The sequence below is a fragment of the Xenopus laevis genome, chromosome 7S (assembly GCF_017654675.1).
Source record: "Xenopus laevis strain J_2021 chromosome 7S, Xenopus_laevis_v10.1, whole genome shotgun sequence".
Lineage (NCBI taxonomy): Eukaryota > Metazoa > Chordata > Amphibia > Anura > Pipidae > Xenopus > Xenopus laevis.
Window position 1 is genome coordinate 97,566,560 of NC_054384.1, and position 25,231 is coordinate 97,591,790.

At 39.2% G+C, this 25,231-nt stretch overlaps 1 protein-coding gene across 9 annotated transcripts in view; it reads left to right on the plus strand.

Annotated features, from left to right (window-relative positions):
* Positions 1-25,231, plus strand: part of kcnc1.S (potassium channel, voltage gated Shaw related subfamily C, member 1 S homeolog) — a 70,893-nt gene that overhangs the window by 18,775 nt on the left and 26,887 nt on the right. For all 9 annotated transcript variants that reach the window (XR_005962755.1, XR_005962754.1, XR_005962753.1 and 6 more), the window contains 1 exon segment: positions 17,755-18,688. Coding sequence is in view for 6 of the 9 variants with exons in the window: in XM_041570347.1 (XP_041426281.1) it covers positions 17,755-18,688 (934 nt within the window). In the remaining 3 variants the exon portion in view is untranslated.

Here is a 25,231-nt window from a genome sequence, read left to right on the forward strand (position 1 = left end):
CCACTTCCTTTCATGTATACTTCCACAGCCTCATTTCTCTCCTAAAGTGCAGGCACAAGTCACATGACTTGGGGCAGCTGGGAATTTGAGAAATGTCTAGCCCCATGTCAGATTTCAAAATTGAATATAAAAAAATCTGTTTGCTCTTTTGAGAAATGGATTTCTGTGCAGAATTCTGCTGGAGCAGCACTATTAACGGATTAATTTTGAAAAAAAAAAATTCCCATGACAGTATCCCTTTAAAGGGAAATACACACTATTTATAGTTGCTGGAGGATCTCTTTTTGGACAGTGTTGTTGCCAATAATAATTGTACATAGTGGTTGCCTGTAGTCATTGTTTCTGTGTATTGGGCCCCCTTCTGTGTTTTGGGGTTTTAGAGCGAATGTCTTCTCTGCCCAACATTAAAACTAAAATTCAGACGAGTAATATAAATGTGTTCAATCTTTCCTTGGAACTCTGTATAAGGGCCTTTCAGTCTATCTGTATTAAGGGCACATAATTATGTAAGCAGGAATGAATTGTTTGCTGCAGTGTTATCATGGCAGTAAGAGCTGACCCAGTAACGTAACTACACGGTGCAGGTCCCGGGTGCAGGCCATGCAACTGGGCCCCCCACCCCCTCCAGAAATTTAATTTTGGGCGGATTTGCGTTCGCAAACCACCGGTGGGCCCAGAGGGTGTGTGGACCTGGGTGCAACTCCGCACCTTTGCTAGTTCTGCCACTGAGCTGACCAGGGAGCAAATAGAACTGCCTGTGTTTGTGTCCTACCAAATAGAACTCTTTAGCACAAAAGCAAAGATAGAGAGATTGTTAGCAAATGATCAAACCAAGGCCAATATAAAGGAACCCTAAACAATGTGATTGACTCAACCTGAATCACATTGCAGCAGCCAATCACTGTCAACCCATCCAGAAAATCAGAAATCTATTTGTCAACGTACCTCATCCTATAAGATCAACATACTCAACCCAATATAAATATAGATAGTTAGAATATCCCATCTCTTTTTTATGCTGATAGAGACTTTGCATTCTTCATTTTATAGCCTGGTAGCTTTGTTCAGTGGCTTCTACACGTCATCATCTCAATAGTTTCAGCAAAGGTTTTCATTGACCTTAGAACGTTTTACTTATATAATTAAAATATTATTGGTTCATAGTATTTTCTTTGGGATTTCCAGAATACACTGATCTCGTTTTATAGAGAACACCGGTGTTGAGTCATTTATCTTGGAGGGAGGGTTTGACATCAATTGGAGTTTATGGGAGGTGAAGAGGGGCAGGGACTCCTTTCATGTCCTTATCTGGTGTTACATCACTCAGACACCTACAAGGTGTATCTGCAGATGAAGTTAGGGGCGATCAACTGCTGGATCACAGGATGGTCTGTCAAACTGATCTGTAAACTTACCTACCCATATTGTCATGCCATGTAGTCATTATCGGGCAAACTGCCTCTATAAATCTTGTCAAATCTGAGCATGTGTGGCCAGCCTAACCTCTGATAAACATATAGACCAACCCACCCATCTATGGCATCCCCAGAGGTTCTAATGGAAAAACTTACTCACCCCTTCACAATGGTCACTATCATATATTACATTTCCACTTGCACACATATACCCATCAATTTCCATCATTCTTTCATCTGAATCTGAGAAATCATCTCAAATATTCCTTTCAGCAATATTTCTACCTTCCCCCACCGGTCCTTCTAAGAACCAGTTATGACTGTATCTCTACTGCTCCGTATACAAGGGACAACTACATCCCCCTTCCCACTGTTACCATGGTAACAAAGGTTGCTTTGGTATTCATGGATGATCTCCTACTTGCAGTTGATTGTAATTTATTGAAACATAAGTGTTAAACTAGTTGGTAGTACTGTTACTAGAGCCTACAATATACACATATATTTTACATCTTTTAATCCCTGTCTAATTGGTATATATTGCAACTGGCCCATTGTATAAACATGCTCTCCCCCTTAATTACGATAAATCAAACCATTAGGGTAAAACTCCATGGAAGCTTTTCATCAGATTTTATGGGTCAGATTTTATTTGATCTTCCACGCAATGCCACGAAACGCCGTGCAACGCTGCGCAACAGCATGAGATTTTGTAGGATGCTACAAAATCTGATCCCCCAAGATAAAATGTAGTCGGATCAGATAAAGGGGCAAATTCACTAAAGGGCGAATTTTCACCTGAAAAGGAGCCACTTCGCCAGGTGCAAATTCGCTACCTCTATGCTAATTTATTAAAATACGAAGTTGCGTCTATGTAGCTGAACTTTCGCTAATGTTTAATTCTGCCTAGCGAAACTTCATTAGTACACTTACGCTTAGGTCAATTTGAATAGGGCAGGTACATATAGGTCATATATATGTGTCTTTATTAGAGATGTTGGTGCAAATGTTTGAAGTGGCCACTTATTATTACACATGTCCAAGGAAGCAAAATAAAGACAAAAAAGATCCTCTAATGCCCTAACCTTGAGTTCACCCTAAAACAAATGTGGCATGCCCCTCAAATGGTTGGGACAAATTTTTCAACAGAAAAAGCTTTAATAATTAGAACTTTTGAAGGCAATCCGTCTTTAAAATATGAAATACATGCCAGCTTTTTTTAGAAATTTTAAGACTTTCTGGCATACGGGATATGATGTCACTGACATAAGATTGAGGAGGATGTAGCGTCATCTTTATCAGTTTGCCAGGTCTAAGGTGGTGAAGGAAACTGTGGTAAAAGGGGTAACGTTCTGTAAAATTCGCACTTTAGTGAATTTGCGGAGTACCGATTGTTTGCCTGAGCGAAAATTCACCTGGCCATAGGGCGCGACACTGTACTAGCGACAATCTCTTTCACTAGCGAATTGTCATCTACTCCTGTTAGTAAATGGGCGATGTCCCTGCGGATGAGATTTCTGCCGAATTTTCGCTAACGTCGGTCACTTTGCCCTGTAGTAAATCTGCCGTATTGTCCGATGGACTCTTTTGTCCATGTGATCACATCTAACATTCAATATATTTCAATGAGAAAAAAGAGTCTTTCTGAAACCATCCGTTTTTTATCTTGTTGGATGAAGATGCAGCATGCAGCGTTCATATCTAACAGTTGTGTTGTGTTGGATGGAAACATTTACATGTAGTTTATGCGTCAGATTATGTAGTTTATACATTATATTTTGACCCATGTGACACCAGATCCTATTTGTTGGATGCGTTTTGTTGATACAACACTTTCTACAAAAGCGCTTGTGGAGTTTAGCCCTTAGTGACCATATATCAATACATGTCCTGAAAACCTGTATAAATTAAAAATAAATGTTTGCCCCTAAAAGCAGCAATGTAATATTCAAGACTTTGCAAGGGCTGCACCCCTCCTCTGGAATTCTCCCCCACAGTCTGTCCAACTTTCTCCCAAACTTTCTGCTTTCGAAAGATCTTGTAAAACAGACTTACTTAGAGAAGCCTACCCTCACTCTGTTTAGCTACCAAATGAAATACCATATGCTACATCTCTCATCTTGTGTCTCACTCCCTTCCCTTTAGATTGTAAGCTCTTTTGCACAGGGTCTTCCATACCTTTTGTAGCGGTACTGGCTGTTATTAGTGATGGGCGAATTTGGGGTGTTTCGTTTCGCCCAAAAATTTGGCAAAAGTTTCGGGAAACTGCGCTGTTTTTTAGGCGCCAACGTCCGTTTTTTCTTTTTGACGCCGGCGAATTTTCGCTGCAGTTTTGCAAATTTATTCGCAGGTGTCAAACCGCGGCAATTCGCCGTGAATTCGCGCCTGGCGAATAAATTCGCCCTTCACTAGCTATTATAGATATAACTCTGTATGTTCTTTGTATGTAATTCATGTGATTTCTTTGTATAAACACATTTATTTTACAGCGCTGTACAATATGTTGGTGGTCTAAAAATACATGCTATTAATAATAATAATAATAATAATAATAATAATAATAATAATAATGTAGCAACAACTATTATTTTGGTCTTGATTCAATTTTGGAGTAAGTCAGAAAACTTTTAGGTGACTGTAGAAAATGGGAATGTTTTCTGTTGGGGTCTTAAAACAAGATCAAATAATTTTTATATGTTGTAGGTGTGACTTCAATAGCTAGTGTACCCCCTTTTCATTGACTATTAGCTCGATTAATAAAGCTGGTGCTGAACATCCTTTTTGCCATTTTTTAAATTAAGAAATACTTATGTTTCTTTATATTCTTGCACCAAACAGGGAAAGTCACATTCTACTTGCTGCTCATATGCACCAAATTGCAATCCACTGAGAAGCTTCTGTATAAACAAACCCCTCCTTTGAGATAAGGAGCAGCTTATTATACAGAGGGCTTTTCAATGAACTGCTGATTTGTTTTAAATGTGCCTGTAAGTACCTGAAGTAGAACTAGACTTTATTTTCAATTTCAAATTTTGCCCTGATTAATGGACATAATTAATTATGTTCAGCGCTAATGTTAAAAGGGGCGTATACTATAACATAGCTAACATTTATTATAGAGTGCAATTACGATTATTTTGATATATGCTATTAGCAGGGCCCAAGGTAAATTTGCTGACTTAGTAGGGGGCAGGGTTGTAGGGGGGCCCAGAAGGAATAGGGGCCCCATGAGGCCCTAATTAATGAGTAATTTTAATATATAATGGCAAAACAGGACAATCTCTGGAGAGTTTGGGGAGCCTCAAATATTTTGCTGTGGGGCCCAGTGACATCTAGTTATGCCACTGGTAGGGGGTAGGATGATGCTGAACTACAAACCTCAGTATTCCCCTTAATTTAGCTGAGTGGTGGGAATGTTTCACAATTTACACAAGTTGGTGGGACTACAACATGTTAGTGGTGTAAGGAACCTCTTCTACCAATGATATCCAGTGCCCGTAACCTTGCATTTATATAGTATGGCTCAGAGCTGATCTGCAAAGGGCGCACTGTGAGAATCTGATCTGTGCTGTTGCTTAGTGTTAAAGGCCTAGGACACTGGTTACCATTGATCTGTTTGTATTCCTAAACACTTTTTTTTCCCTGGAAGAACACAAGAGCAGTCTCAAGGGAGCCACCAAAAAAAAAGCCTCTTGTGCTTTACTTTAACCGGCCGACAAAATGAAAACAATCCCGGGCAGACGTATATAAATGTCCAAGTGGATTAGGCAGGAGAGCATTAGGAGGGTTATATATATCAGCAGTGGGAATAAAAGAATTAATGAGATGGCATGCTAACTCCAAGCAGGTGCTTTAATGCAGAACATCAGCAGCAGACAAGAAAAAGGGCAATACTATCTCATATTTATTGGGCTGAAGGGTATTTCATTCTATTATTGTTTTTTTTTTTTTTAACATACCCACTTTGTTGAGTTATCATTGTATGTTTGTAAAAATGTAAACATCAGATGTTCCCATATTTGTATTAAATATAGCACAGTGTAGTAGGTAAAAAAAAAGTAAAGGATTCCAATTTTTTTTCAATATTTTCAGTTTTTCTGCATTTCATAAAAGTGTAAATTTGCTATCTTTCTGTACATGGGAAGCAGTGTCAGACTGGGATGCCAGGGGCCCACCAGAAAACCTTAAACATTGGGCCCAATTTCCAATAGGGATGAACCGAATCCACTTTTTTGGATTCGGCTGAATCCCCGATCCTTTTTCGAAAGATTAGGCCGAATAACGAACCTGGACTCTAATTTGCATATGCAAATTAGGGATAGGAAGGGGAAAAAAATGTACTTCCTTGTTTTGTGACAAAAAGTCACGTGATTTCCCTCCCCATCCCTAATTTACAAATTAGGATTCGGATTCGTTTCGGCCAGGCAGAAGGATTCGGCCGAATCCGAATCCTGCTGAAAAAGGCCGAATCCTGGCTGAATCCCGAACCGAATCCAGTATTCGCTGCATCCCTAATTTCCAAACTATTGTTCCTCTTTCCTCATTAAACCTCTTTATTCTCCTAGCAGTGGCATAACTAGATATTACTGGGCCCCACAGCAAATTATTTTTCAGGCCCCAAAAATGTCTAGAGGTTGACTTGTTTTACCAATATTTATTGAAATTTTATATGAATTAGGGTCTCATGGGCCCCCTATACCTCCTGGCCCACCCTGCAGCCGCAGGATCTGCTTCCTCTGTAGTTACGCCCCTGTCTCCTAGTCTTTTATCTCTACATACTATACTCTATTCTTCCATTTTTAAGCCCCTTAAAGAAACAGAGAATGGCCATAAAATAGTTAAAATGTTTAGAAACAAGAGGCCCACTGATACCTGGGCCACGAGAGTTTTCCTGGTATCCCTGTGGGCCAGTGCGACACTGTGGGGAGGCCCAATGATCAACATTTTAGCAGCTGTAGAGGTTTAAGTAACCACAAATAAACTCATTTTCTGTAAAACCATGGTGTAAGTGGTGTGATTTAATAAAAGATCTGAATTCAAAAAAAATGTAAAAAAAAAACTGAATGATGGACTAAACAATACTAAAACCTATAAAAATTAGGAATGCACCGAATCCAGGATTCGGTTCGGAATTAGGCCAGGATTCAGCATTTTTCAGCAGGATTCAAATTTGGGCGAATCCTTGTGCCTGGCTGAACCGAATCTGAATCCTAATTTGCATATGCAAATTGTGGGCAGGGCAAGATTTCACGTGACTTCACAAAACATGGAAGTAAACCAATTTTTTTCCAGTTTTTCCTTTCCCGCGCCTAACTTGCATATGCAAATTAGGATTCAGATTCGGTTCGGTATTCGGCCGAATCTTCCAAGAAAGATTCAGGGATTCAGCCGAATCCAAAATAGTGGATTTGGTGCATCCCTACTAAAAATGCAAATTTTTTCAGAAAAATACTAGTGGAAAAAAAAATCAGAAAACCTCTAAAAGTCTGAATGGCTTAAAAAAGGTCCAATAAGATCAGTTTCAGATCAGCAGCTTCCATTGACTTCTATTGGACCTTGACTGCTTTTACTTAAAGGGATACTGTCATGGGAAAGAAATTTTTTTTCAAAATGAATCAGTTAATAGTGCTGCTCCAGCAGAATTCTGCACTGAAATCCATTTCTCAAAAGAGCAAACAGATTTTTTAATATTCAATTTTGAAATCTGACATGGGGCTAGACATATTGTCAATTTCCCAGCTGCCCCAAGTCATGTGACTTGTGCTCTGATAAACTTCAATCACTCTTTACTGCTGTACTGCAAGTTAGAGTGATATCACCCCCCTCCCTTTTTCCCCCCAGCAGCCAAACAAAAGAACAATGGGAAGGTAACCAGATAACCAGCTCCCTAACACAAGATAACAGCTGCCTGGTAGATCTTTGAACAACACTCAATAGTAAAAACCCATGTCCCACTGAGACACATTCAGTTACATTGAGAAGGAAATACAGCAGCCTGCCAGAAAGCATTTCTCTCCAGAAGTGCAGCTGGGAAATTGACAAAAATTCTAGCCCCATGTCAGATTTTAAAATTAAATATAAAAAAAATCTGTTTGCTCTTTTGAGAAATGGATTTCAGCACAGAATTCTGCCGGAACAGCACTATTAACTGATTCATTTTGAAAAAAATATTTTTTCCCATGACAGTATCCCTTTAACAAAATTTTCTGAGTTTTTTGTGGTTTTTACGCTTAATAAATCTCAAATTCATAGAGTTCTACAGAAACAAAATTACACATTTTTATAGACAAAAATAGAAGTTAGAATTTTATGAAACAGACCCCATAAAGCTCAATTCTGTTTATCCGCCACATACGACTAAATCATTTATCGGCAAGCAATTTCTATTCTATAAAACGTCTTCAATGATTACTCAGCAAGTCCAGTTGTTTTAGAATTTCTTATACTAGATAGGGATGGGACCTGTTATTCAGAATGCTCGGGACCTGGGGTTCTCTGGATAATGGATATTTACGTAATTTGGATCTTCCTACCTTAAGTCTACTAGAAAATTATGTAAAAATTAAATAAACCCAATAAGGATTAATTACTGTATATCTTGGTTTGGATAAAGTACAATGTGCTATTTTATTAATACAAAGAAAAAGTAAATCATTTTTAAAAAATTTGGATTATTTGGATAAAATTGAGTCTATGGGAAATGCCCTTCCTGTAATTTGGAGCTTTCTCATACCTCCCAACATTTGAAAACGGAAAAAAGGGATAAAAAAATCTGGTGCACATAGTGCAACAATTTTTTTGGACCATGCGCATTTTATGGACAAACCCCCTAATTACCATGTCCATTTTACAAAATTGGCAGGTTATGAACATTTGAACACAATTCTAGGAGTTTTAGGGTCATGTTTTATTGTGTTATTACAGTTTTGCTAATAAAGGTTGCGATTGCCCTTTAAGCTGTGAGTCTCAGTTCACCCAAGAGACTTTCTTATCTTATTAGTTACAGTTGTATCTTTGCTTATCTTAATTAGTTACAAATGTATCTAAATGCAGGGGCTGAGAGTTCTGGGCTCTCTGCCAAAAATCCTCCTATTTTAATTACGTTTCAGAAACTTTATCTTTTTCTGGCATCAGTACAGGAGATTAAAGAGAAAGTCGGGAAATTTCAGTAAGAAACCTGGGACTGTGGGCTGATCTGTCAAAATCAGGACTGTCCCTCAGAACACGGGACCATTGGGAGATTTGCTTTCTGCAAACAGATTCCATACTTGTACTAAGAAACAGTTAACCATTAGGGCAATGGGGATTTCAAGCATTTTCAGAGGGTGACAAAATGTTTGGAATCTCCCTCCATTGATTTCTATGAAAATAACCTGCACCATTGGAATGCTTGGCATTGCTATTGAAGTTGTCTTTCTGTAGGATGGGATTAAAGGACAAGGAAAGTTAAATTTACTGAGGGGTTTGTTATGCACACTAGTGAATAAAATTGATTACTTTTTACCCAAGGCCAGATCTTCTCTTTTGAAGAAAAAAAACAAAAAAACATTCCTTTAAAAAGCAAGTCAGTGTGGTAAATATGATAGCGCCCCTTCATTAGCTCAATGTGGGTCATTTAGGAAGTTTCACGGCTCATGAAATGCACAACAGCAATATGTAGACCCAGTGTTTTTCAGCATTGTGACTACATGACACAAGAATTACTATCAAGCTCGGAAATGAAGAAGCAAGAGAATCTCTCCGTGAGCAAATGCTTAGTGGCCCAGAAACATGCATTATTTATGCTCTCATAATAACAGGAAAATTGGCTGAAAAATATATGTGAAGCTGTAATACTAACTGCCTAAGCAGAAATTATTTTAACCCTGTTTAGCATATATGCATATATATATATATATATATATATATATATATATATATATATATATATATATATATATATATATATATATATATATATATATATAATAAACAAAAGCAATGAATATTTTGTAAATTATATCCTTATACATGGTGAGTTCTGATGTCATCATTTATAAACGGTGAGTAGTGATGTCATTTTTGTCACATGACTCGTGTGTATAATAATAAATAAAGTTGGAAAATATGAGGATATTAGAAGTAACCTCGGAGTTCTATGACCTGTAAAAAAGCACTCGGCCTTCGGCCTCATTCTTTTATATAGTCATGAAACTCCTCGGTAACTCATAATATCCTTATATTTTACAAGAGGGGGTACTTTATTCACTATATAAACACACACTGAAAATTGGATAACTCATTGGACTTATAAATAAGTGTAGTTCTTACCAACATCTGGGTCCCTAAAGACATCCATCTTGCTGGGACCAAAACATTGATAACCAGCAATAAATAAATTATTTATAAGTCCCATAAGTGCTCCAATTTCTATTGCAAGTATATACATTTCACTGGATTCACCTGGGCTATTGTTTTTTGTTTGGGAGTGTGTTACAACTACACCAGCTACATACAGGCAGTCCCCAGGTTACGTACGAGATGGGTCTGTAGGTTTATTCTTAAGTTGAATTTGTATGTAAGTTGAAACATATTCATTTACTTATTAAAGGCAACAAGACAGATATTTGCCTTAACATAGTATTTATTGGGGCAGGTGGTTTATTAAAGCTAAATGCTAATAAAAGTCAAGCAAACCGTAGTATGTTACTGCAATAGCCTCTGTATGTAAGTGAGTTGTATGTACAGTAAGTTGGGTGTTTGTAAATCGAGGAGTATTGATTGCTGCTATTCCATTCCATACATAAATGTTACAGCCAGGCTGCTGGTCAACTGTTTCACTTCAACTGTTTCAACGTTTGTTATTACATTTCTAAACCTCAATGTCTTTGTGTATATCTCCTCGCTCATCTTAAAAAATGCTCTAGTTGCCCAGGCATGACACTTATGATCTCCTTCTGTGTCCACCTTCTTGTGCCACAATTTAGTGTTGGGTTTTAGTTCAACAACAGCTCAAGGGCCATAGGGTCATTCATCAACACAGGGCAAATTTGCACCTGAGTGGTAACCCATAGCAACCAATTAGTGATTAGCAATGTTTAGCCAGCTGCAGGTAGACCAGTGAAAGTAAACATTTGATTGGCCTGTCATAGGTCACTGCCCGGATGCAAAGTTTCCCCCTGTTTGTAAATGAGCCCAGGTGTGTAATGTAGAGTTTGTGCAAAAATTCTTTCTATTTTATACCTGCTATCCCCCACCAGTTGTGGTTCTTATTTGCCTGATAAGAAAAATAGATGTCACCGTATTTGAAGTTAGTATCCTGTGACATGGTGCACTTGCCTCCTACTATAGCTACACAAGCTCCCCAGCTCATGGTGCACTTTCCTCCTACAATAGCTTCAGAAACCCCCTAGTTTATTGTGCACTTCCCTCATACTATAGCTACAGGAACCCCAGCTCATGGTGCACTTCCCTTCTACTATAGCTACAGAAACCCCCAGCTCATGGTGCATTTCCCTTCTACTATAGCTAAAGGAACCCCCAGCTCATGGTGCACTTCCCTTCTACTGGTGTACCTCCCTTCTACTATAGCTACAGGAACCCCCAGCTCATGGTGCACTTCCCTCCTACTATAGCAACAGGAACCCCCAGCTTATGGTGTACTTCTCTTCTACTATAGCTACAGGAACCCCCAGCTTGTGGTGCATTTCCCTTCTACTATAGATAGAGGAGCCCCACCACTCATGGTGCACAACCCTCCTACTATAGCTACAGAAACCCCCAGCTCATTGTGCACTTCCCTCCTACTATAGCCACAGGAACCCCCAGCTCATGGTGCACTTCCCATCTACTGGTGCACTTCCTTACTACTATAGCTAGAGGAGCTTCACACAGCTCATGGAGCACTTCTCACCCACTATAGCTACAGGAACCCCCAGCTCATAGTGCACTTCCCTCCTACTATAGCTAAAGGAACCCCAGCTCATGGTGCACTTCCCTCCTACTATAGCTACAGGAGTTACCCAGCTCATGGTGCACATCCCATCTACTATAGCTTCAGAAGCCCCCAGCTCATGGTGCACTTCCCTCCAACTATAGCCACATCGTACAGCATCACCATGACAGCTAATGGTTTTAGTGGGTTCAGCCACAACGTATAGGGGGGTATTTACTAAAATCTGAAAATGCATCACTTTTTTTTAAAACCACCAAACTCATGCTTCAGTGACCCCCATTTGAAAGCTAGGAAGAGTAAGAAGAACAAGGCAAATAATTAAAAAAAGCTAAAAGAAATAAAAAATGATGACCAATTAAACGTTGGTTAGAATTTGCCATTCCACAACATAGGAAAAGTTAATGCGAAGGTGAGTTACCTTACTAAGGGGCCGATTCACTGACTTCGAATCGAAGGATTCGAAGTAAAAATCGTTCGACTATTCGACCATTCGATAGTCGAAGTACTGTCTCTTTAAAAAAAACTTCGACCCCCTAGTTCGGCATCTAAAAGCTACCGAAGTCAATGTTAGCCTATGGGGAAGGTCCCCATAGGCTTGGCTAACTTTTTTTGATCGAAGAATATTCCTTCGATCGTTGGATTTAAATCCATCGAATCGTCCTTCGATCGTTCGATCGAACTATCTGCGCTAAATCCTTCGACTTCGATATTCGAAGTCGAAGGATTTTAATTCCTAGTTGAATATCGAGGGTTAATTAACCCTCGATATTCGACCCTTAGTGAATCGGCCCCTAAGTGTTTCCATCTTCCTCTTCTGTATCTACTATGTCCCTACTCTATTATTGATGCTGCTTTTTAAGTCCCTTCCTTGTGGGGAACCCTGCGTTATTAGGGGAATAGCATTCCATTATAATCACCTCCACCTTCCTGTTGTGATTGTAGGTCAGACTTATGTGCTTTGGGTGGTTACATATTACTCAGGGAAAATTGCGAGCTGGAAACTGGCAGCAGAATGTTCACTGTCATGCAGTATGCTCTTGCCCTTGTTCTGATCCCTACAGCTCTGGGGGTTAATGGGGTTTAAAGGAGAACTAAAGCTTAACTAATGAAGTAGCTAGAAATGTTGTACATTATGTTTTGTGCTTCTGTACCAGCCCAAGGCAACCACAGCCCTTTAGCAGTAAAGATCTGTGTCTCCAAAGATGCCCCGTTAGCTCCCCATCTTCTTTCCTGCTAATTCACTGCACATGCTCTGTGCTGCTGTCACTTACTGAGCTTAGGGAGCCACTCACAATATTCAGTACACATAGAATAGAAATGTCACAATATAAGGCTGATTAGTAATTAATACAGATAATTACTACATGGCAGCACAGAAACCAGTGCAATTAGCATCAGAATTTAATAATCAGCAAACCTTTAACCTCATCTTATATTACAGACCAACCTCATTTTCTGCTGGATAATTAGTGACGAGCCCTAAGCTTAGCTTCTCAACAGCTGCTCAGAGCCCACTGAGCATGTGAGTGTCACAGACACTTTCCAAGATGGTGACCCCCTGTGACAAGTTTGAAGTCCTGGATCATTGCTGCTATTGACAAGCTGAAACTTTAGGCTGGTGCAAAAAGTTCAGTATAAAAAATATGGAAATTTTAGCCATATTCACTTTTAGGGTTTAGTTCTCCTTTAACCTATCTATTAGTGAGTCACAGTTCAATATCTTATGCTACGTAAACAGCAATATCCTTAAATGTTAAGCAGCAATGGTCCTTGAGGCCTGGAGGCTGTGTGATTATGTGCTATTTACAGCCCTTAATGCTCATGTCCTTCACTTGTACTGAAGGCATTTAGATCAGGGTTATGCATCTAATGGCTAAAAGGTAAACAAATATTTTGTCAGTCTGAGTCCTTCCACACTTTGAATGCAATCATATTATATTATTTATTTAACACTATTCTGGCATTTGATTCCTATTACCAAATTACCCCAGGTTGTCTTTTTATATTGTTCTCCAAAGCTGATAGTCAGCTTTGATTGATAGGTGGATTCTTCTGCCAGTCAGAGCTGAATAAATGATGGCGGCCATACACGGGCAGATTTAAGCTGCTGCTTTGAGTCAGTCATACAGATTTGGCAACTTATCAGGCCCTTCAGTTAAATAGACAAAAGGGTGATTGGTTATGTTTGATATTGATATTGAAGACACATACCTCCCAACTGTCCCATTTTGAGTGGGACAGTCCCGCTTTTGACAGCTCAACCCGCAGTCCCGGATTTGTACTATTACCAGAGTTTCTCTTTGATCTGCTGCACTGAACAGCCAGAAAAACATAGCAGGGTTCTAACTTAATTGGCTCTTGGCAGAGAGTACAGAGCACATACTTTTGATACTTTTGTAACAGTTTTAGATAAGAACGAAAACTCACCGCTTAAAGGGCCATTCACCTTCATTAGCAAAACTGTAATAACATATAAAAACCATAAAAATGTGTTCAAACTGTCATAACCTACCAAATTTTGTAAAATGGACATGGTAATTAGGGGGCGTGGCCGCAAAAATGGGTGTGGTCAAAAAATTGCCACGATCCACGCAGAAAATCTTTTTGTCCCACTTTCTGTTTCCAAATTGTTGGGAGGTATGAGGACAGAATTCGATGGTCCTTGCCCTTGGACCAAATGACCAGATTAGCACAATATCACCCATCTTAGGTGGGCATCATATAGTGTATAGCTGTCTTTAGGGTTCTGAAACCCACACAAATCCTGCTGCTGGGACCCCCAATTGAACTCCACCCAATCTCTGCCCCCAACCTACCCTAGCCCTGCCCCCATGTCACTGCTCCGCCCCATCAGGATCCCAGCCCCACCCCTGACATCACCCTCGACGTGTCACAGTCCAGATTTTCACACCAGTAAAGATGGCAACCCTACCCACTTCCCATATCTTATTCATGTCACTATCTTCTAAGAGTTTTGGACTTTGATGGTGGGGGCAAAGACCTAACAGGCTGGGGGTAAGTGTAAACAGGAATCCTGCCTTTTGCATCAAGGCCGAGACCCCCAATCCCATAGGTACAAAATATCAAAACTTTCTTCCGCTAGAACTTTTATACTTCTTATATGTGGGTAAATCGATAAGAGGTGCTCAAATGTTAGCTCTGCTGCAAAAAAAGAGCTTTCATCAAATGTCCACCAATCCCATCATAACTGTGAGAAAAGGGGGTTTCTGGCCAACATGTGTAAATAAGAATGGGCTGAGGGTAGGCTAGGAGTGTCCTCCAATAAATTAAATATTTAAAAAAAAAAGAAAACATAATTTTAAACAACTTTCCAATATACATTCATTACAAAATCCAATGGTTTGTAAATGTAGTTTCACCTGAAAGCAACATTTGTTTAGCCCCTTTCTGATCTCTGGTTCAGACAATGTATCAGAAATCAGTTCTCCTGTAGGTCTTTCAATCAGCTTTAATCACCCGGCTTGCAACATTGTGTCAGAAGATAGGAGTGTAGAGAATACCTGAGAAAGTTGCTTAGGATGGCATTTTCTTTAAGTGTAAAAGTTAAATAAGCAAAAAAAAAATGTAAAGGTGGAGGACACTGTTAAATAAGTGCCAGCTGGCTTTTTCTTTAACACATTGTGAAAGATTCCTGTTAAAATCTGGAAATGTCAGTATCTATTTAACTGAAAACTGTCATGGTCACACTATATTTATTCTGCAGAATATTTTACCATACCTGAGTAAAAAGCTCTAGTAGCTCTCTCTGTTTGTTTAGGATAGCAGCTGCCATATTAGCTTGGTGTGACATCACTTCCAGCTTGAGTCTCTCCCTGCTCACTCATAGCTCTGGGCTCAGATTACAACAGGGAGGGGAGGAGGGAGATCGGACAAGGGAAGGGGAGAGCGAGAGAGGAGCAAACTGAGCATGCTCAAGCCCTAGCCCTGTAGGTTTATGCTGAAACCAGGAAGTCAGATATTGAAGCCTATGTATACACAATAGAAGGAAAGAAATGTAGTGTTTCTTTTGACAGAGGACTCAGAGCAGCATTACATTGAGGGTTTACTTGTGTATTTAAATAGACCTTTCTGATAAAGCTTACTCCATTTTAACCTTTCCTTCTCCTATAAAGGGGAAATATACCCACGTTTTAACATGAGCTCATTCAGCTGGGCATATGTAAAGGAAAGGTTAATAAACACTGAACAGGGTCAGAATTGGGCCGGTAGGACACCGGAAAAAAACTCAACGGGCCAAACCTGCTCCCAGTGTGAAGCCTATTCCGTGGCTTCCGACTTCAGTCCATGGCCCCTGACCCGCCCGCAAGAGGAAGAAGGTAGGTGGGGGGGGTTGCTGCTAGGCAGGGGAGCCGGAAGGGGCTTTGCAACTGGGGCAGGGGCCCGGGGGAGTGTGGATACCCCCCAGTTAAATGCTGAATCTGAATATCCAGATATAAATATAAAATTATTTCTTTTTACTCACAAATACCTGAGTGCACAAATTGAAAAGAAACCATGATATACTTGGACCACATCTCAACATCCTTTAGGCTTGAAGTGTAAGGCAACCCCTCCCTTACCTGGTGTCATTGGGACTCTTTGCTGTCTGGAATGGGTGAGGGACTTCACCGCCACCTTCCACACGCTGACTATCATAGTCGACGTGTGGATTCAGGTATGTTTGTGTAAAAATAAAATAAATTTATGTTTATATCTGGAAGTCCAGACAACGTGTACGTGCTTTTTTCCACCTAATCCCCAACATGAAATAAAAGCAAAACAGAGGTCCAATCGGAGATCCCACAACCTCAAACTCTCTCAATAGTCTCCCAGAAAAAACTGATATTGGCTCCAGCGTGAAGCGATACATACTAAAAAAAAACAGTTATTTTAAAGGCATTCATTATGAAATGTGTATTTTTACCAAGAATATTTTCTTTCCATGAGTACAGGATTTAAGACAAAAGCTTTGTCGTATTTACCCTCTCAGTAAGGCCATGTTGAACGTTGGTGGGGCATGGTGCAACAGAACTCTTCTGGGTCCAGTTATCTGTTTAAATGTTGGACTGTCTGACCCATTGAGCTTTTGGTGCAGCCAATTTGTAACTGTTAGTGGCTACTGTCAGTTGAATTTTAACCAAAAGGCTGCAGACTGGATGTAATGGTCATCATCTTGCGCTATTGACTCCATCTTTCCCAACCAATAAATATATAACCCATCTATTCTCCCTAGATGCTTTGTAGAGCTCTTTTGTGTGTTTGATCCATAGTGGCTGGCCATATTTTAATTCTGTCAATACAGCTCGATCCTACCATGAGAATGGGGTCCGTACCTTCTACATATGAATTAAATACTAGTTTAATGCTGCCTAAGTAGAAATAGCAAGTGAACCCTGACCCAGAACCAGAGTTTTCTGTTATCCCTTACTTCACACACTGCCTTGAACCAAGTGGAGCATACCTTAAAGGAGATTTAAAGCCTAACTAAAAAAGTAGTCTAGAAATGTTGTACATTATGTTTTGCGCTTCTGTACTAGCCCAAGGCAACCACAGCCCTTTAGCAGTAAAGATCTGTGTCTCCAAAGATGCCCCAGTAGCTCCCCATCTTCTTTTCTGCTGATTCACTGCACATGCTCTGTGCTGCTGTCACTTACTAAGCTTAGGGAGCCACTCACAATATGCAGTACACATAGAATAGAAATGTCACAATATAAGGCTGATTAGTAATTAATACAGATAATTACTACATGGCAGCACAGAAACCAGTGCAATTAGCATCAGAATTTAATAATCAGCCCTGTAGCATCAGCTTATATTACAGACAAACCTCATTTTCTGCTGGATAATTAGTGACGACCCCTAAGCTTAGCTTCTCAACAGCCAATCAGAGCCCACTGAGCATGTGAGTGTCACAGACACTTTCCAAGATGGTGACCCCCTGTGACAAGTTTGAAGTCCTGGATCATTGCTGCTATTGACAAGCTGAAACTTTAGGCTGGTGCAATAAGTTCAGTATATAAAAGATGGCATTTCTAGCCACATTCATTTTAGGGTTTAGTTCTCCTTGAATAACATCTCATTCCATGTTACTGATGAGAAAAGCTACTATAAGAAAGCTACAATAAGTACAGTAAATTGGTTTTATATTTTATGGAATGTTTCTGAAAGCCATCTAAAATAAAATTTATAAAAATATTGAAAAAGAAGAAAGAATACGTAGTCTCCTAGAAGTATAGAATGAATACTTAAAATAGATGTTAAATGTGCTGTGAGCAAACTGCAAGGGACCAGAGTTACTCCATATTCGTTGTATTTCACACATCAAAAAAATGTTTGTGTTTTCTATCTTTGTGTTAAGTTGCTGTCTGTGTATAATTGTAAATCTTCTCTGTGTTTGTTTGGCAGTATATCGCCTTAGCTTCCCTATTCTTCATACTCATCTCCATCACAACGTTCTGCCTTGAGACCCATGAGGCATTTAATGATGTCAACAACAAGACTGAGGTCTTCACACAAGGCAACATCACTAAGACGGAGACCATATTGGAAATGGAGACTGCGCCTTTTCTCAATTACGTAGAAGGCATTTGTGTGATCTGGTTCACTTTTGAGTTTCTAATACGTGTTATTTTCTGCCCAGATAAAATGGAGTTCATTAAAAGCAGCTTAAACATTATAGACTTTGTGGCCATTTTACCCTTCTACTTGGAAATTGGCTTGAGTGGCTTGTCTTCCAAAGCAGCCAAGGATGTTCTCGGTTTCCTTCGGGTTGTTCGATTTGTTAGGATCCTGAGAATCTTTAAGCTCACTCGCCATTTTGTTGGGCTCAGGGTTCTTGGCCACACTCTACGAGCCAGTACAAATGAGTTTCTCCTTCTTATCATATTTTTGGCACTTGGAGTTTTAATCTTCGCTACCATGATATACTACGCCGAAAGGATTGGTGCTGACCCAGATGACATCACTGGAAGTAAGCACACCTACTTCAAAAACATCCCAATAGGGTTTTGGTGGGCTGTCGTAACTATGACAACTTTGGGATATGGGGACATGTACCCAATGACTTGGTCTGGCATGTTGGTGGGTGCTCTTTGTGCTTTGGCAGGTGTGCTAACTATTGCTATGCCAGTCCCTGTTATTGTCAACAATTTTGGAATGTACTACTCCCTTGCTATGGCTAAGCAAAAGCTACCAAAGAAAAAGAATAAACATATTCCCCGACCTCCTCTACCTGGATCACCCAATTACTGTAAACCAGACTTGCAGTCTCCACATAGAAGTGCTCAAGGAGATGCCTGCCCTTTAGCTCAGGAGGAAATCATTGAGATCAACAGAGCAGGTAAGAATAAACAAATTACTGTCAAGGGCATTCAAGGTCACTGGCAGTTAACTGTACAAAATAAGGGGAGAGGTAATGAGGGACTTGATATATAACTGGAGAAAGCCATATTCTGATCAATAATACACTCATATATGGAAGATTATGTGCACTTTATTGAAGACTTTGGTGTAAACGACCCAGGGCAGTATGGAGATACTAATATCATAAAGTAATATATGGGCACCATGTTATTCAGAAGTAAGATTTTTACAATATGCAGTATTCCATCCTTAGAGCTACTCATATTTCTGTATAGTAGGTGATGTTTTGGAACGCACTCAGTGTGTCATTAATGTGTTCATTAATTTGTTGTCTCAGCAAGCTGATGCCCTTACTATCTCATTCTTGGAGTATGAAGCCTAGCTAATAATGTCGTTAGCTTACTATATAATAATAATAATAATAATAATAATAATAATAATAATCAAGCAAAGGGATCCAACAAGCCAGAATATTAATCAATTGCATTTGACTGCTAGATATCATTCTTCTGTTTAAAACTTAATTTTGTGTTGACATCATCAAGCCAAAATAACTCATTTAAGTGCTGAAAATGGGTGGGCATTTTCTTTAAACAAAATGCCATTTGCCCCCTTTTTATGCTTTTTTTATGCAGGAGGCAAAATTTGTGCCTGACTTTAAATGGTGCACTGGTAGGTTCATTGTGTCTCTGATATGGGGTGCAGAGATTTGTGCTTAGTCAAGGCATGTGTTAGGAGTATGGATCCCTTGCATCACACCTTGCTCCCTTGCCTTGTGTCTCTTGGAGAAAAGGCACAAATAATAAGTTGGAAAACTACATTATTGTAGATGAACACAAGCAGGTACAGGCTTTGTGGCCTAGAGGGACATTTTAGGCCTCCTGCATTTCAGGGAGTCCAAAGGGTAATGGCACCCATTATTGCAGACACATGGTCATAGATGGAGAGGTTTTTGCAGATCATGAAACCGTAGACTTCTTAATGGATATTAATGGTTATTACTTATTATAACGCATACAATTCAGCAGTTCTATGCTACAGAACTGATTATTACTGATGACATCTTGAAACACCTTTTATAAGAATACTGTATCTTTAAAGGTTATAATGTGTGTATTATTTTATAGATTATTATAGATTATTTTATAGATATTTATATAGGGGAGCAGTGAAAAGGTTTAGTGAGTGATTGAATACGAACAGGAGCAGAGTCAGGTAAGTGGTTATCATGAGTACGGAGTGAGTTGGCAAAGAGGGCAAATCCAATCACATCAACAGGAGATTCAAACAGGGGTATGCCCCATAGCCAAAAGGTTTCTTCACTGAGTTTGTTACAGCAATCTAAATTAAAAGTATTAGAGAGACAATAAACCTGCACTTCTGACTGGGCTCTTTTCTCGTGTGGTGTGGATCATATTGTAGCAACTGTTGAATTTAGATAAAAGCATTTGTTAGAAAATGAAGGCTTCAACCAAGAACAATTATTTTATATCTAGAGGCACATTTACTAAGCCCGAGTGAAGGATTCGAAGTAAAAAGAACTTCGAATTTCGAAGTATTTTTTTGGGTACTTCGACCATCGTATAGGCTACTACGACTTCAACTTCGATTCGAACTAAAAATCGTTCGACTATTCGACCATTCGATACTTCGAAGTACTGTCTCTTTAAAAAAAACTTTGACTACATACTTCGGTAGTTTAAACCTACCGAGGTACAATGTTGGCCTATGGGGACCTTCCCCATCAGTTTTCTAAGGTTTTTTTGATCAAAGGAAAATCCTTCGATCGATCGATTAAAATCCTTCGAATCGTTCGATTCTAAGGATTTCATTGTTCATTGATCGAACGATTTTTCCTTCAATCTTTCGATCGTAGGATTTGCAGTAAATACTTCTAATTCGATATTTGAATTCGTAGGATTTGACTTCGAGGGTCAAATTCGAGGGTTTATTAACCTTCGATATTCGACCCTTAGTTAATGTGCCCCCTAGTGTTTGTAATATTCAGGATGAGGATTAAGTACTTCCTCGTCTTCTCAGAATAGAAAGGGGTCTGTAATATATACAGTTGTATAATACAACTGTAATATACAACCAGGAAGATAACCAGTGTGATATTAGTATAAAGGTGACCATTTATTGGCAGTCATTAGCTATAGATGGGAGCAGAATTAAAAACCTACCCAAAACTTAGCTAAATATCTATTGGACATGCTTGAAAAACCTGTCAGGCAAGGACTGTATTCAGGGCCACAATAGGCCACAATTATCAGACAGAGTGGGTCATGGGGGGCATATCTATTGCAGAGAGAGCAATTGTGCTCTCTTGCACTAGAAGAGCCTAATGTCCGGTCTAAAAAACAGAAATAAGTCTCTTACCCCAATATGTAATAAAAGGCACTAAGTTTGCCCAGGAGTAGAGACCCATAGCAACCAATAAAATGTTATATTTTATACAGGTGACCAGTAAATGCTACCTGCTGATTGGTTGCTATAGGTTACTGCTCCTGGGCAACTTAAGTGCCCTTTAAAGTAATTTGTAGGGAAATGCTGCCTGAGGCAAAGTTCTTACCTCGGTCAGTTGCAGTTGTTTATTATGTTTGTTATCTCAAATCGAGACAACATTCTGATTAGAACAGATGATATCCTGGATAAATCAGTTTAACTGATACATCATGTAAGCAGTGAGAAAGTAATTGGTGATCTTTGCCTTTATTGCTACGTGTATGTGGCTAAAAAATGTGGCCTGAGATGCTGCAGAGGCTTTAGAATAATTGGTCCGCACTGGGTTTTTTGGTTAGAGAAGAGGTAGCAATAAAATTTTTTGGTGTTACTGTTCCTTGGAAGTTTCACACCAGTAAACCCATGGGGGTTAAGTGCCAAGCCACAGTCCCTCAGTTAAAGAGAGCAGATCATCATATACTTAGGCAGGCACTCACAGGCAGAAACCTAAGGACAGGCCAATATATTTAGGAAACACTTTCAAGACAGTCACATACATACAATGCATACAATACACATTTTGTGTCATGTGTCATATGTCTATGCTTAAGGGCCTGGAAGCGGGGAACACATAAGACTAAGCTGTAATTAAAGGAACAGTAACACCAAAAAATGAAAGTCTTTTAAAGTATCTCAAATATAATCTACTGTAACACTGCACTGGTAAAGCTGGTGTGCTTGTTCCAGAAAAGCTATTATAGTTTATATAAACAAGCTGCTGTGTAGCCATGGGGGCAGCCATTCAAGGCTGAAGAAGGAGAAAAGGCACAGGATACACAGTAGATAACAGATAAGCTCTGTAGTAGACAATGGAATTCCTGAGAACACACCTGTTGTATCCTGTGCTTAAATGGCTGCCCCCATGGCTACACAGCAGCTTGTTTTTATAAACTATAGTAGTACTTATCTGTTATCTACTGTGTATCCTGTGCTTAAATGACTGCCCCTATGGCTACACAGCAGCTTGTTTATATAAACTATAGTAGTACTTATCTGTTATCTACTGTGTATCCTGTGCTTGAATGGCTGCCCCCATGGCTACACAGCAGCTTGTTTATATAAACTATAGTTGTGTTTCTGAAGCAAACACACTAGGTTTACCGGTGAAGGGCAACCGTACATTATTTTTTAATTCCTTTCAAACACTTTCATTTCTCGGTGTTACTGTTCCTTTCAGTATATTTTTTTCCGTTTTTAATTTTAAAAAAAACAAACTTTTTTTTATCCAGCAACTTTCAGGAGTGGAATTTCCACAGTCATCTGGTCACTATGGTTTAGTTATCCTAGCATAATCCTAGGATAATCAGGTGGGAAAATGCAGCGATTGTGTTTACATGAGTTATGTTTCCGCTTCAACATGAAAATCCATAAATCTACCCCTAAAAGTTAATGTAAGGGTGAACATCCACTTTAAGGGCAAATACAGTAGCTGGAGATGTAAGTGAAGGATAAAAGTAGATGTGTTGGAGTCTCTCCATTATTCTCACGACCATCAGCAGTTGCAAGTCCCAAACACTACTGAAATACTTGCACAAAGCCAAATCAACCTGAATTCTCTGGCAAAAGAAATAGGAAATGAAATCACAGACAATGCACGATCATGCACAAAGTCTGATTACATGGGATGTCAAGGTTTCCCCCACTGCAATCATCAAAACATAAAGGCTCATAGGCACACAGAATACCCAGTGATTTGTCAGCAATTAGCAGAATTAGATGGAAAGCAAAACTCTTGTTTGAAGATGGAAAAGCAATATCATGTCAGCCCAAGTACAGCAGCATCTGTGCGAGCCTATAATTTAAGAGAATAAAATATGAATTTGTTTATTATACCACGAAACATTGTGAACTGCCGACAATTAAAGAATTTAAATTGAAAGATAATGAATAATTCAACCTCAAAAGCAATGATCTAATATACTGCAGTGCAGCTCAGCCAAGGGCACGCATGAAGAATATATTTTTCTCTTGTGACTTAGGGGGCGAATCACTAACTTCGAGTGAAGGATTCGAAGGTAAAAAACGTTCCAATTTCGAAGTTTTTTTTGGGCTACTTTGACCATCGAATGGGCTACTTCGAACTTTGACTATGACTACGATCGAAGGATTCGAAGTAAAAATCGTTTGACTATTCGACCATTCGATAGTCGAAGTACTGTCTCTTTAAAAAAAACTTCAACCCCCTAGTTCGCCACCTAAAAGCTACCGAAGTCAATGTTAGCCTATGGGGAAGGTCCCCATAGGCTTGGCTAACTATTTTTGATCGAAGGATATTCCTTCGATCGTTGGATTAAAATCCTTCGAATCGTTCGATTCAAAGGATTTTATCGTTCGACCGAAGGAATTATCCTTCGATCGAACTATCTGCGCTAAATCCTTCGACTTTGATATTCGAAGTCGAAGGATTTCAATTCCCAGTCGAATATCGAGGGTTAATTAACCCTCGATATTCGACCCTTGGTGAATCGGCCCCTTATATTTTATTGGGAAGAATTTTTAGGTTTACAAAACAAAAAAACCATTGACATCTAATTAGAAAAAAAAGAGATCTGTGTTAATGTGTAATTATGTTTCACTATAATATTTAATGAGGTAGTTTTACAGATTATATACCAATAGTCAGTCAAACGTGTCATTGATACATATTGATGTTACTGATAATCAGTATATGGATGTCTGATATCTAGAACTTTGTCAGTTTCATGTCTTTGTTCACAATAGGAGAGAATTTTTATGAGACCTCTCAGACATAGCATTTTTGATGTGATATCTGGGAAACAATGGAACCAGACCAGCAACTGTCTCATTTAAGATGGCCATACATGCACCGATATTATCGTACAAAACAAGTGTTCGTATGATATCCGGTACATGAATGGTGGGGAACAAGCCTACCAATATCGGACGAAGGCTTGGATATCTGTCGGCACCCAGGTGGTGCCTTTGAAGGTAACTGAACATCGAAACTGTTAAGGTGGCCATAGATGTAACAATTACAATCTTACCTGAAAAAGATCTTTACAACACAAAGATTCTTTGTTTCAACAAACAGCTTAATCGTCAGATATACAGGTAAAATGCTATTGTTTCTACCTGTATATATGACGATTCAAAGTGTGTATTAGAAAGAACGAACTTTCTTGGAAAGATCTTTTCCAGAAAAGACCGTAATTGTTACGTCTATGGCCACCTTTAGTCATGTGTGGGCCGACCCAAAGGTTGGGTGGGTTCAGGTCGACTTCTGCACAAAGTTGGGTGATCTACTATTGTCCCGCTTCCGCTGGACCTGCTCCTTTTTACATACTCGCGTCCCCTTCTGTGATGTCACAGCAGGGCAGACACGGCTACATAAATATGAGCACTCGTGACTCTGCGGGTTAGGATCAGGTTCTCAGTTGTACAATTTCATTAAAGTTATGAAGTATGGTGCCACCAGTTCAGATTCAGACTACGTATGCTGCTCCATTTATGATTAGATTATAGAGCCTCCAGTGCTTTTAGAATTTTAACAGGGATTATTACTGGTTAGGTTTCATATAAATAAATAATTTCGGAAGGGTGTTTACTTGGATTGCAGCTATCCGTCTGAACCTTGATCTAATCTAATGTTTAGACCATTTGAAAAGGGTAGCACTTTAAAACTGTTAAAATGAAGATCATACAATGAGTTATACATGGAGATCACATAAGTATGGAAGTAATTTTGCCTTCCATTTATAATTCAAATAATTCATAATTCAAAGAATTAAAATTCATAACTTTGAGGTTTGCAAGCTTATATGCGGATAAATTACTGTACTCATCTAATATAGGGAGAACTGGCAGACAAATTAGGCGATTAGTCAATCTGCAAAGAATGCTATCTTTAATTGCACTGATTTAAGAGTTACCCTTGATGTATTGGTGTCATCCCTAAGTGCAGCTGCTAAGGGGTTAAGAACCTAAAACAGTGAAAGGGGATATTCCTGTTTGATACTATTAGATATTGGAATGGTCTTTGAGAGTTTTAAGTAAGTTG